A 14,107-nucleotide genomic window follows, 5' to 3' on the forward strand; every position below is an offset into this window, starting at 1 on the left:
CCTGGCCACATGTCAGTTTTCATACGGCAACCATCTACACATGAGGTCTGCACAATCTGGGACCTGGGGATGATGATCCCATTGTGCACGTGGAAGCACACAACCCAGTGGTAGCTATTGTCCTCCTTCCTATGCCGGTTACTAAAAATGAGACTTACCTTGTCGTAAGGCCAGATGTCTACGGCATCCCCCACCTCATCATTACATAACCATGTTCAATACACTCCCCAAAACAGATCTGCTGGGCTGAGCAGCTTACAGAGGACAGCCTGGATGAATTGCCCAAATAACTTGAGTTGGGAGCTTGCTTCATATTACTGCTTTATGACTTAAAGACTTAAATGGAAAGCAACAGGGTCCCTCTGAACTCCAGGCAGAGTCCAACTCTTAATGGCCTTGTTTTGATCCTGCACCATTCAGCTGTAAAAGGTTGGCTGGTTGGAGTCCATCAGGCAAGGCCGATACCATCTAGCCATGTTTATACCAACTCTAGGGACAAAAACATTCCTTTTACTGATTAACAGTTGAAATATACACCTAGATTAAGTTGGGCTTGTACCTGTGCTGGGAAGTAGATTTAATATTTACCAGTGGGAAGTTAACTCTACACAAATATAATATTGCCATTCAGAACTATTTATGAGACACATTCAGTTATTCATGGAGAAGAAGCAGTAAGAGACACTAGCATGTATTAAACACCTACTGTGTGCCAGGAAATTCTTACATAATTTCGTTTAATCTGCCAGCAGCAGTTTGAGTTGGAGAACCCCAGAGAGGTGGTGGAGTGTTTGGGTGAAGCACGCAGCTTCTGAAGCAAAACTTCTTGCTTGCTTGAATTCAGCCCTGCCAGTTCCCAGCTGTGTACCCTCTTTCTCTGCCTCAGTTTCTTCATCTGTGAAGTGAAGATAATAACACCACCTACCCAGGATTGCTGGGAGGATTAAATGACTTACTACATGAAAAGCACTTGAAATAGTGCTCAGTCCAGGCAAGCACTCAATAAATGTTAGATAGCAATCCTATATTCATCCTTATTTTGCAGAATAAGGCTCAGAGAACTGGAGAGACTTACCCCCATCACCCATCTAGAAAGCAGCAGAGATGGTCCTTCCACTGCCTCCCCAGAGGAAGGACAGAATATAGAAAACAGGCTGGGCCCTGTGGCTCACGCCTGTAATCCCAGCACTTTGGGAGGCCGAGGCGGGTGAATCATCTGAGCTCAGGAGCTCCAGACCAGCCTGGCCAACATGGCGAAACCCCGTCTCTACTAACAATACAAAAAGTTAGCCAGCGTGGTGGCCAGGTGCCTGTAATCCGATCACTTTGGGAGGCTGAGGCAGGTGCATCCCCTGAGCTCAGGAGGCTGAGGCAAGAGAATTGCTTGAACCTGGGAGGTGGAGGTTGCAGTGAGCTTCGGTTGTGCCATTATACTCCAACCTGGGCAACAAGAGTGAAACTCTGTCCCCGGCCTCAAAAAAAAAAAAAAAAAAAAAAAAAGAAGAAGAGGCTGCAAGCTGCAAGTAGGGACCACACCTTGTCCACCCCATGTCCTTGTCACATAGCATGTCCTTAATTTACTTAATGACATGAATGGCCTCACAGTACTTCCCAATCCCAAGGCAGAGTTATGCACGTAGAGTGTTCCCCAAGACATCCCTAAGAGGTAGGTATATAACAGGCGTTTGATAAGTACTTGTCACATAAATATTTAATGAAACCATTTCCACTAAAAAAGTCCACATTCACTCTGATGTTTCAATTATAAATTTTATTTAAGAATACTGATTAACACAGGAAACATTTAATTTATGGAATTGTGAATATGGTCATCAGTTACATCATGACATGTTAATTTCTTTTTTTCTCATTTATTGGCACTGTCACCAGATTACTTGTAAACAGGATCACTTTGTATGCATAAGTCTGCAATGCTCCTTAGCTATGGTTTTCTACCATGAGCTGATATATAGATATAGACAGGTATAGGAATATAGATACATTAATGCTATGCACAATTTTGCATGGTTACTGAGCATCAGTAAAAATTATTTAAAAAACACCCATTTATAATAGAAGTGAGGATGTGCTAAGACTTGCTATTAGTGGACCTTGTTTTCTGTAAAAGTGACGACACTTGCTGGACAGTTACTAAACTCTACGGCACTAATGTATGATGGATTCACTTCCAGACCACTGGCCACAGAAGTACTTCTTCCTGGCCTCTGCCCTAGACGGCAGAGAGGGAGCCTGCCCTCCAGGCTCCCCATGTTTTTTACCAGCCTCTACTGAGTTTCTATAATCTTGAGCTTTGCTGAGAATTCTTTTCCTTGAAATTCTTTTCCTGGAAATAAACCCGCCACCCCAAAGGAGGATGTCTCAGGAACTCATTATGCCCTGAATCAACAAGAACTTGTTAATAAATGGCTTAAAATTTTTTACAAGAAGTAACTTCCCTTGGTAAGGAGTGAATACTAAATCTGGAAATGACTTTCCAGATAAAACGATTCCCTTTCTCTGTCAATGCCCCATGGGGAGAGAATGAAATACTGGAGCCCCTCTCTCTACCGAAGAGAGCCAATTTTTTGGTTGTGCCCTGCTTAAAACCCTCTGGACTCCGAGAGCCATACTGAATATTTGCACCCCATGCTAAAGTTTTCAGGAGAAAGCCAACTGAAGCCAACAGAGGAATAATGGTTTGGTTTGCATTCTGCTTGCTTGTTAAATAAGGCCTTATTGAACCTTGGGATGCTGCCTGGGGAATCTGGCTCCCCAGTGAAAGATGTGATGTCATGAACTGATACGCCTTTGCATATGCTTTTCCCTCTCTTCAACACCCTTCCTTGCCTTGTCTGCTTGGTGAACTCTTGCTCATTCTGCAAAACACTGCTCCAATGCCACTTTTTCCTTGAAACCTCCTCTGACCCTTAGGTGAATTGTGGTACCCGCTCCGATTTCCTGAGGCTCTTACACCTCTGTCATAGCACATGCCACCTGTTTCCAGTGGGATGTGAGCCCCTGGGGGCAGGGACAATGTCTTATCTTATCTTTGTATTCCTGATGCTCAGCACAGGGCCTGAGATGCTGCAGGTATTTAATGAAAGTTAGATGAATGAACGAATGAATGATAAATAAATGAATATAAAAATGAGTAAAACTCTGTAGAGAGTGGGAGCACAGGTGACCTTAAACATGGCCGAACTCCTGATGAAGAGCGACGGATTAGCCCTGACTGTGGGAATGCGGAATGAACTAGAACTCACGAATTTATATATATTAAACTTGTCATTGCCTTTCGTTCCTCAACAAAAATAGGTCGATGACCAAGTCTGTGTAAGAGCGGAAGCTAAAAAAAACCCCCCTACTTTGAGATCTTTGGACGATTTGTTATTAAAAGAGCAAAGTGCTGAATCAGGAATCTTGATATGCCTGGCTTCTAAAATAGTCAACCAAGGCACCAGGAAATGAAGAGGCTTCATTTTGGACAGATAAAACAACCCAGGCTTCCTCAGTCTCCCCACCAAATAATACTTCATTGCTGTCAAGCTATCAACTCCTCTTTTAGGAGCGTTTGAGGTCAAATCAGTTCTCCGAGTGTCTCACCTCCAGCAGAGATACTACACCCTCAGCGATAGCCCTGTTAAGCATTTCGGGATAATCCGCCTGGTAATCTCCATACTCAGTCATCTCAGGAAAAGCTCTAATTTCAGGAGGATCAAGTACAAGGAAACCACGTTGAACCAACCCGCCACTTTTCCATACGTGGAGCTCTGGCACCTCTGATTCATGGTGCTTCCCTCAAGAAGAAATCCAGTCCAGCAATGATTCACCCTAGTGGAACAGCCTAGCTGTTCCTGGGGATTTACTCAGAAGTGGAGTGAAGGTGGATGAGCAAAAGAGAGAGGAAGCACCTCTCAGGGCGGGGGGCCAAAAGTCGGACCCCAAAGTGCCCTGGGCAACACGATGAAGTGGTTCTGCTGCCACAGACCCTGGGCTTCCCCTCCCGGGGTGACGGGCTTGTGCTTCTAACGCTGGGGCTCACGTGTGTCCCTGTGGACACTCAGGCTAAAGTTTCCTCCCACCAGGTCCAGGTCTAGGTTGACATTTAACAGGGAGGAGAGCGTTTGGGCGATGGAAGATGCCAAGTAAGAACCATGGGTGATGCCACCTGGGGATCCTCCAGGGGCAAAGCCCTGTCCAGGGCAAAATTCACAGTTTAGGGGAATCCCCAGGTGCACTGAGGAGTGATTCTCGTCCTTAGGGGGCGCGAGAACCCCTCCCCTATCTCTGAGCTGAGTCCTGTCCCTGCTTTACAGCCTTCCTCAGATCCGCCCAGTCCCTCCCTGCACCATGTGTGGGGTGTGCTCAGAGCTCTGGGGGCTGGGAGAGGAGGTGGGGGCATGTTTGCTAGCATCCGTCATCACAGAATATGGCACTTGAAATGGACTGGCACCCAGGAGGCCCAGCCGCCAGTCCAGGGAGCAAATGCAACACCCTTGACTGGCTTTCAGAAAAATTGCTGGGGTTGGTCAAGGTTGGGCGGAACTATATCCAGGACCTCCCACGGCCCTTCCCAAGACGAGTCCAGGGCTCAAGCAGGATTTCTGGGCTTAAACCAACATGCACCCTTGGCTCTGCAGGGAGGAAAATCAATACCAGCCCTTCCCTTCCCTCCCCTCCCCCTAGATCACCAAAAATGTTCCCTCCCCACAAATCACCCTTTGCGGTCCATTCACCTCTGATACTTTTAAGTGAAAACATGAATTAGGCAAACTAATCAATTTGACAACTGTTGGGATCGGGGCTTTCTCACTGTAGTGGAAATGGCTTCTTTACTTGAAGTCTGCCAAGATGTCACTGAAAATATTGAGGAATAGGTGAGCGTGGTGATCCCTGAAGACCAACGTGGGACGGAAACGAATGGATTTGTCGCCGCAGCCCCCCAACATCACACCTACAAGAAGAGGCAGGAGGCAGGTTAGGAGCGTGGTTTCTCAAAGTCTCGTGCTGGGAGAGCTGGAAGGAAAGGGATACCCATTGGTGATGCCCATCCATCCATCTATCATCATCCATCACGGAAGCCCAGGCTTCCATCTGTCCTTCCTACCACCCCCCCATCCGGCCTTCATTTCCTTTCTCTCTCCTTTCATATATCTCATCCAGCATTCTCTTCTTCCTCTCCTGCCCTCCGCCCTCCCTTTTCCCGTTCCTCTCTCCCTCTCTCCTTGGAGTGCCTGCTTTGCTGCCCCTCAGCTAGGTCTGGTGATAGAGAAATCCTGAGATAAAAAGTCCTTGCCTTCCAGAAAGTCATGGAGAGGTAGAGAAAGAAAATAGGTAAGCAGATAAGTTACAAAACCACAGGCTGAGCCGGAAGCACGTGCGAGCTGCTGAGCTATCACTGAGGAAGGACAGGCCCTGCTTATTTTAAAGGGTGACTTCACCAGCGACAGCTGGTGTCCTTTCCTTGTCAAGGTTGTTTATGCCTTTTTTTTTTTTTTTTTTTTTTTTTTTTAAGATGGAGTCTCACTCTGTCTCCCAGGCTGGAGTGCAGTGGTGCAATCTTGGCTCACTGCAACCTCTGCCTCCCGGGTTCAAGCCATTCTCCTGCCTCAGCCTCCTCAGTAGCTGGGATTACAGGCACCCACCACCATGCCTAGCTAATTTTTATATTTTTAGTAGAAACAGGGTTTTGCCATGTTGGCCAGGCTGGTCTCGAACTCCTGACTTCAGGTGATCTGCCCACCTAGGCAGGTGATCCGCCCACCTGTTGGAATTACAGTGTGAGCCACTGCACTTGGCCTGTTTATGCCTTTGAGACCATGTTTCTCATTTTAAAAATGGAGGCTGATTATCCCTGGCCTTCTGAGGCTGCTGCAAGGATTCTATGAGATGGCACAAGAGGAAGACCTGGCACTATGCTTGACATAGAGCAGGCGCTCTGATCTCACCACAGCATCTCTCCTTACCCCTGCCACACACATCCTCAGTGGCTTCCCACAGCTCCTAGGAGGAAGTCTGGAGTACTTTTTTTTGAGACGGAGTCTTGCTCTGTCACCAGGCTGGAGTGCAATGGTGTGATCTCGGCTCACTGCAACCTCCGCCTCCTGGGTTCACACGATTCTTCTGCCTTAGCCTCCCCAGTAGCTGGGATTACAGGTGCTCACAACCACACCTGGCTAATTTTTTTGTAATTTTAGTAGAGGTGGGTTTCACTATGTTGGCCAGACTGGTCTTGAGCTCCTGACCTCGTGATGTGTCCACCCTGACCGCCCAAAATGCTGGGATTACAGGTGTGAGCCACCGTGCCCAGCCTGAAGTCCGGAGTACTAAACTTGATCTGCAGGCCCATGTGACCTGGGCCTGGCCGTTCCTCCCCCAGCTTTGTCCCCTCCCATCCGTTCACCATTATGCTCCCTTCTTTCTCTTTTACCACCTCCGTAAGCTGCATCCTTCCTCAGGCCATCGCATGCATCCTTCCCTCTGCCCAGAATGCTCCTCTTTACCTTCTTCACTCAGCCAATTCCTGTTCATGGAGACTAAGGGTAAAATACTACTTCCTCAAGGAAGCCTTCCCTGATTTCCTAGCCTCACCAGTTGCTGCAGCTATTTGCTCTCTTAGCCCCATTTCCTCCTTCCCAGGACTTAAAATTGCAATGGATTGTTTGTGAAATGCCATGCGTAATGTCACGCCTTCCTGCTAGACTGCAAGCTTCCTGAAGGAAGGGGCTCTAACGGTCTTCATCATCACTGTAACTGTCTCCAGTGTCCGCTTACAACTCGCCTTCTTAGTGAACATTTGTTGAGTAAATAAATGGGTAAAGAAATCCCATGCGTCATGTGCTCTTCTTTGGCAAAAGAGCATTCAGGCTATTTTTAGACCTGTGCCCCACCTACCCCTACCCAAAATATTGCTGAGTACCTAGCAACGTTTTTGCAGCTACAGCAGGAAATACTGGACGCAGATGAAACTCAGCATCAGCTCCTGGCCCCTTACCTTTGTTTCTGGCAATTAAAATGAGCTTATTCCGTATGGATTCATCAGGAGTATCGAAGGAGCAAAAGGTGCCTCGTCCTCTCACCCTGCTGATGAATTGGGGGTACCGGGCCTGCAGCAGGGGAGACAAAGCCAGCATCAAAGCCCATCACTGTGTACCAGCTGGGCTTCATCAAAGGCCTCCCATGGTCCAGCCGTGGCCTCTGCATGGACTGGCAGGGCCTCCAGGGGGTTAAGAGCTCTGGTGACATCTGGGCCGGGGTTCAAAGCCCAGCTGTGCACATCTGTCTTGTCTGGAGGGAAAAAGAACACCACTAGCACCACCAGCAAAGTCCAGCTGTCTCTTTCTCACTACATAACCTCGGGTGACTCACTTAAGTGCCGCTATTTACCCTGCTATAAACTGAAGGATATAAATGTTGCTGACCCCAGTGGGCGGTGGTGAGACTTTAGCAAGATAAGCTTCACACGTTGAGGCCTAAGCCCAGGGCTGGGCCCTTGGTGGGTGCTCCAAAGATGTTAGCCATCTCCATTGTCAGCGCTTCTAGAAAGGTGGTGGTTCTTCTAGAAGAAATGCCTGTCCTCCCTCAGGGCTTTGAGACTGGGAGCTATACTGGATTGATTGTATTTGTGGATTTTTTTCCTCCACAAAGAGAAACAAAAAAAACTGTGCATGTAAGTACACAAAAAATCCACAATACTGCCTCCTAAATTCATGTTTACCTGGAACCTATGAATAGGACCTAATCTGGAAATAGAGTCTTTACAGAAATAATTAGGTTAAAATGAGATCTTCCTGCATTAGAGTGGCCCCTAATCCAATGACTGGTATTTTTTCAATTTTTATTTTTTTGAGATGGAGTCTCGCTCTGTCACCCAGGCGGAAGTGAGTGCAGTGGCACAATCTCGGCTCACTGCAACCTCCACCTCCCGGGCTCAAAGACATTCTTGTGCCTCATCCTCCTGAGTAACTGGGATTACAGGCACCCGCCAGCATGCCTGGCTAATTTTTTTGTATTTTTAGTAGAGACGGGGTTTGATGATGTTGGCTAGGCTGGTCTTGAACTCGTGACCTCAAGTGATCCACCTGCCTCAGCCTCCCCAAGCGCTGGGATTACAGGTGTGAGCCACTGTGCCCGGCTCAATGACTGGTATCTTTATAAGAAGAAGACAATTTGGACAGAGAGACACAGACATAGTGGAGAGAATGACAAGTGATGCTGGAAGCAGAGGGAAGCATCCATAGGTCAAGGAACGTGAGGGATTCCCGGCAGCCAGCAGAAGGCGGAGAGAGGCGTGGAACACACTCTCCCGCAGAGCCTCCAGAAGGAGCTAACCCTGCTGAAACCTTGATTATAGACCTTGGCCTTCAAACTGTGAGAGAATAAATTCTTGTTTTAAGCCATGCAGTTTGTAGTGATTTTTTTATAGCAGCCAAGGAGACAAATGCAGGCGTCTGGTCTGGAGGACCTTGATTTCACCTTACTCTCTGCTGTCCATGTGAAGCACTTGGAAAACCTCAGATAATTTTAGGGTACTGGGGGCTGAGTTGGGAGAGCAAGTCTTATTTCACAGCAGCTTCTTGGTAGAAACTAGAGACACGATCCTCTTCTGGTGGTGACAGAACCAGGAACTGTGCTAGACACTTACATGCACAATTTCTTTCTTTTTGTGGAGGATGGGATCTCACTATGCTGCCCAGGCTGGTCTCAAACTCAGTCAGGCTGAAGCAATCCTCCTGCTTCTGCCTCCCTAACTCCTGGGATTATAGGCATAAGCCCTTGTGCCAGGCAGTGGGCACACTCCTCAATCCCCTGTCAGTGAAGAAGGGCCCACTTTAGTCTACACAGTTGAGGAAACTGAGGCTCAGAAGTCCTTCTAGCACTCAGTCTAGCACATTCCTTGCACTTGTCGATTACTGGAGAGCTGGCAGTTTGAACACACCCCTCCCTCTTCCACCACAGTGTGGCCCTGGGGAGGTTCAGAATAAAGTCTCTTCCATTTAAACACCCCTTCAGATCTGTGAGCTACACACACACACACACACACACACATTCACACACCTCCTCCTTATGGTTAGGAGTGACCATGTGACCAGCTGTTAGTCCAGTGTTATGTGAGATTTCTGGGAAGGCTGCTTAACGACAAGAAGGGGGCCACTCTGTCCCTCCCTTCTTTTTCCTTCCTATTGCCTGGAATTGAGGTGCAATGGCTGGAGCTTCAGGAGCCATTTTGGCCCATGATGAAACCTTGAGGACAGAAAGTAATCCAGTCCTAGCAGTGGACAGCAGTGCTGCGGAGTGGTAAGTATGTAACGGGTGGCACAGAGGAGGGAATAATGAACACACCAGAGAGGGTGAGAGAGGAAGTGCTTGCGGGCCTCTTAAAGGAGGCATGTCTGAATTTGGTGTCAAAAGATGACCTGGGCCAGGCGCGGTGGCCCATGCTTGTAATCCCAGCACTTTGGGAGGCTGAGACAAGTGGATCACCTGAGTTCAGGAGTTCGAGACCAGCCTGGCCAACATGGTAAAACCCTGTCTCTACTCAACATACAAAATGAGCAGGGTGTGACGGCACATGCCTGTAGTCCCAGCTACTCAGGAGGCTGAGGCTGGAGAATCCCTTGAACCCAGGAGGCAGCGGTTGCAATGAGCTGAGATTTCACCACTGCACTCCAGCCTAGATGACAAAGCAAGACTTGGTCTCAAATAAATAAACAAATAGATAGATAGGTCTCAGATAGACAGAGAGCTAGCTAGCTAGCTAGATAAGCTACCCACGGCCAGCAGGTGCTGCCCAGTACTTTGGGAGGCTGAGGTGGGAGGATCGCTTGAGGCCCGGAGTTTAAGACCAGCCTGGCTAACATAGCTAGACCGTGTCTCAATATTAAAAAAATCAAAACCAAGAGTTCAGGAACAGGGGTTGGAATGGGATGGAGGGATGGGGAGGCATTCCCTGCAGAGGACACAGCATGTGCAAAGCCCCGGAGGCTAGAAACAGCACGGCTCGTTCCAAATTGCTGGACCAGCAGGTGCAACACCGTGCTGACGAGCTCCAGTGCTGTCCTGGAGGCTGTGGGGAGCCGTAGGGGGTGCGGCTGGGGCAGGGCAGGGCAAGGCAGTGGTACCTGGAGGTCCAGCAGCCCTGTGAGCAGGGCCTTCCCAGCATGGGCTGCGTTATTTAGCAGGTCCTCCCGCTTGATGACGTTGATGACCTCGGCCAGCAGCAGGTTCTTGGACGGGTCCCCCAGCCAGGTGTTGAAGATCCGGTAAGGCTGGAATGAGGAAGCGGTGTCGGTGTCGGAAGGGCTCACACATGCGCACACCCTGTAGGGGTCACGTCCCCCAGACACACCTCCTCCTCTCTTGAAGAGGAGAGAAACTAACCTAGTAAGCAGCTACCAGAGGCTAGGAGAACGCATCCAATCGCACTGAATTCTTCGAACAGCAGCCCTGCAGGAAGGAACTGCTATGGGGAGACCAAATCGTCCCATGCCCTGGGACACCCCTCAGTCCCAGGAAACCAAGGCAGCTGGTTCCTTAACTCCTATAATAACCCTCATTTTGTAGAGGAGGAAGCTGAGGTTCTGGGAGGCTAAGCAATTTGTCTAAGGCCAACGTGGCTTACAGGTAGAGTTGGGACTGGATTGCCGGCAGTGACCCTCAAAGGTCACCCACTTTACCCCTCCATGAACAATTCAGGGTAGCCATGCAGCCAACGAAAACACCCTTCCCAGCCTCCCTTATGGCCAGAAGTGGCCATGTGACTGGGTCTTGGTCGAGTACTGGAAATAGATGTGTTATGTGAGACTTCTAGGAAGGATGCGGAAGACAAGAAGGGTCCACTCTGTCCTTCCCTTCTTTTTCTTTCCCACTGCCTAGAATTGAGATGTGATGGCTGGAGCACCAGAAGCCACTTTGGACCATGAGGCACTGTGAGGGTATAAACTACATGTAGGAATGGTGAAAGGACGTTGGCCCCTGATGGCTGTATGTCTGTGAGTGTGTGTGTGTGTGTGTATGTGTGTGTGTGTGAATCGGTGTATACACATGGCATTACACAGGGTAGTGGATTAGAGCATGGGCTCTGGGTTGGAATCCTGGCTTTTGTCACTTAACAGGCTGTGTGACCTTGGACAAGTTACTTAACCTCTCAGTGCCTCATTAGTAAAATTTTATCCTCATTAGTAAAATCAGGATAAAAATAACACCTACTTGGTTAGATTGTTTGGAGGATTAAAAGTAGGAGAAATACTTAGAACTAGGCACACAGCAAATGCTCAGTCTGCAGCAGCAGCTGTTAATGATATTCTTGTGTGTGCATGCAGAGAGAAATCACGAGAAGGCTGACAGTGGACCGTTCCAGAGTCGGCCTTGCGGAGAGAGCTGGGAGGGCACACCACAGCTAACTGCATTGATAGGAACTGGGTCTTAGAAAACCCGCGACCCAGGAGGTGCCCACCCAGTCCCTTGATGGTTAGAAAGGAACAGACAGGAGATGGGGACCCTCCCCTCTTTGCCCTGGATACAGAGGAAGGCTGGCTGCGACTCACAGCATTGGGCCTGAACTCCTCCTTGTGGAAGAAGCCCCCGGTCATCATCTTCTTGCTGAAGGTCATCACGTCTGCTGGGTCATCCAAGCCCCAGTGCTCATGGGCCCAGAACTTGCCCGTGCAGCCTCCTCCAGTCTGGACCTCGTCCACCAAGAAGGCACAGCCATGCTGGCCAGAGGAGAGAGAGGAGGGAGAAATCAGTACCAGTGGGAGGCCAGAAACTCATAACCCCCCGCAGCCAACCAACTGCCAAACCCCAGGTCCACACACATCATGCTTGTTTTCTGAACAGCGAACCAGCCCCACGTGTTTGAGCTGTGTACAACGAAACTAATCAAAACACTTCAGCTGAGCGGTTCCTACCAGAGCTGTATCTGAATGTTTCCTAAAACTGCTGAGCTGGAACAAAAAAAAAACCCAGAACATCAAATACTCCCTGCACCAACACAGAAAAGTATGTCATCTGGCTTCAGTCTCAGGTCTCAACCCCGTCAGAAGGAGCTGTGTCCAACAGCGAGGCCTTGAATGTGCTTCCCAGACTTCAGCTGCTGTGTTCTGCTTATCACCAGGGCTATTTCTAACTCAGCGTCTGTGTTAAGTCAACTCACGTCTTACAACTTTTATATATGAACTTATCGGTTTGATTGCCAGTTATATAGGCACAACACATGAAAACAAACACACAATGTAAAGAAAGGAAATCAGTATGTCAAAGAGATACCTGGACTTCCGTGTTTATTGCAATACTGTTCACAATAGCCAAGATACAGAATCAATCTAACTGCCCGTGAATGGATAAAGTAAATATGGTAAAGATACACTATTGGCCAGGCACAGTCGCTCATGCTTTTATTCCAGCATTTTGGGAGGCTGAGGCGGGCAGATCACCTGAGGGCGGGAGTGTGAGACCAGCCTGGCCAACAAGGCGAAACCCCATCTCTATTAAAAATACAAAAATTAGCTGAGTGTCGTGGTATGCACCTGTAATCAGCTACTCAAGAGGCTGAGGCAGGAGAATCGGTTGGACCCAGGAGGCAGAGGTTGCCGTGAGCCAAGATTGCGCCACTGCACTCCAGCCTGGGCAACAGAGTGAAACTGTCTCAAAAAAAAGAAAAAAAAAAAAAGAAAAAAAGAAAAAGAGAATGTGGTACATATTCACAAGGGAATACTGCTCAGCCTAAAAAGATTGAAATTATGTCATTAGCAATGCTGTGGATGGAACTACAGGTCATTATGTTAAATGACATAAGCCAGACATTGAAAGACAAATGTTGCACGTTCTCACTGGTGTGGGAACTAAAAACATTGCCCTTATAAAGAAAGAGTAGAATGAATGGTATCAGAGCCTGTAAGGCTAATGGGGAGGTGGAGATAAATAGGGCTTGGTTAACGGATACAAAAGTACAGTTAGATAGAAGAACTAAGATCTACTGTCTAGTAGCACAATAGGGTGATTATAGTTAATCATCCATTGTATATTTCAAAATAACTAGGAGTGGATTTAGAATGTTCCCAATACAAAGAGATGATAAATGTTTGAGGTGATGGATATCCAATTACCCAGATTTGATCATGATGCATTGCATGCTTTTATCAAAATATCTCATGACCCCATAAACATGTACAACTATTACATATTAATAAAGATTTTAAAAAAATATTTTAAGGCCGGGTGTGTTACTCATGCCTGTAATCCCAGCATTTTGGGAGGCTGAGGTGGGCGGATCACCTGATGTCAGGAGTTCTAAAATAGCCCAGCCAACATGGTGGAACTCCGTCACTGCTAGAAATACACAAATTAGCTGGGTGTGGTGGCACCTCTGTAGTCCCAGCTACTCGGGAGGCTGAGGCAGGAGAATCGCTTGAACCTGGGAGGTGGAGGTTGCAGTGAGCCGAGATTGTGCCACTGCACGCCAGTCTGGGCAACAGAGTGAGACTCTGTCTCAAATAAAAAATATGTTTTAGGGAAGACTCTCCCATCCTTCCCTAACCCCAACTTCTCCACCCACGATGCTGAGAGAGCCTCTGCAAGTCTGGAGGTTGACAGGGACTCCAAAGCAGAGATGCTGCTAGCCCTTTACTCTGGGAACTCAACCCAGAAAGCCCCGCGGCTCCATCCGACCTCGACTCCGTCCACTGACCTTCCTGGCGATGTCTCTTAGCTTCCGAAAGAAGTCATCAGACGCGTGGTTGTCTCCACCCTCGGACTGGATGGGCTCCACAATGATCCCGGCCACTGTCTTCTTCTTTTTCCGATATTTCACAATCAGATCCTCCACCTGGATCCCAAAGGAGAAAGTGACCACCGCTGGCAGAGGCTCGTAACCAGTATCGTGGGTGAGAATCTAGGGTTCCGTGAGCCCCATGCAATGTTATTGGAAATGTGTTTGTATATATCTCCTAAGACCAGTGAGGCCTCTGTTGGAAGCCTCATGTGTGCATGGGAATGTATCCTACTTGAGATTGGTGCTAGCACCTCGATGGATACACACTAATAACCTGGGGCAAGTTATTTTGCCTTCAGAAGCCTCACTTTCCTGATGTGTCCTATGGGCATACTG

General features: G+C 48.3%; 1 protein-coding gene across 4 annotated transcripts in view; it reads right to left on the reverse strand.

The window, feature by feature from the left end:
* Positions 1–1,751: 1,751 nt before the first annotated feature.
* ABAT (4-aminobutyrate aminotransferase) overlaps positions 1,752–14,107 on the reverse strand; it is a 115,889-nt gene continuing 103,533 nt past the window's right edge. For all 4 annotated transcript variants that reach the window (XM_074381628.1, XM_003928504.4, XM_074381627.1 and 1 more), the window contains 5 exons: positions 13,688–13,825; positions 11,547–11,714; positions 10,122–10,268; positions 6,995–7,106; positions 1,752–4,954 (listed from right to left, as the gene is read on the reverse strand). In XM_074381628.1, coding sequence (XP_074237729.1) covers positions 4,833–4,954; positions 6,995–7,106; positions 10,122–10,268; positions 11,547–11,714; positions 13,688–13,825 — 687 coding nt within the window. In that variant the 3' untranslated portion in view covers positions 1,752–4,832. The remainder of the gene's footprint in view (positions 4,955–6,994; positions 7,107–10,121; positions 10,269–11,546; positions 11,715–13,687; positions 13,826–14,107) is intronic.

Source organism: Saimiri boliviensis, chromosome 12, assembly GCF_048565385.1.
Source record: "Saimiri boliviensis isolate mSaiBol1 chromosome 12, mSaiBol1.pri, whole genome shotgun sequence".
NCBI classification, from domain to species: domain Eukaryota; kingdom Metazoa; phylum Chordata; class Mammalia; order Primates; family Cebidae; genus Saimiri; species Saimiri boliviensis.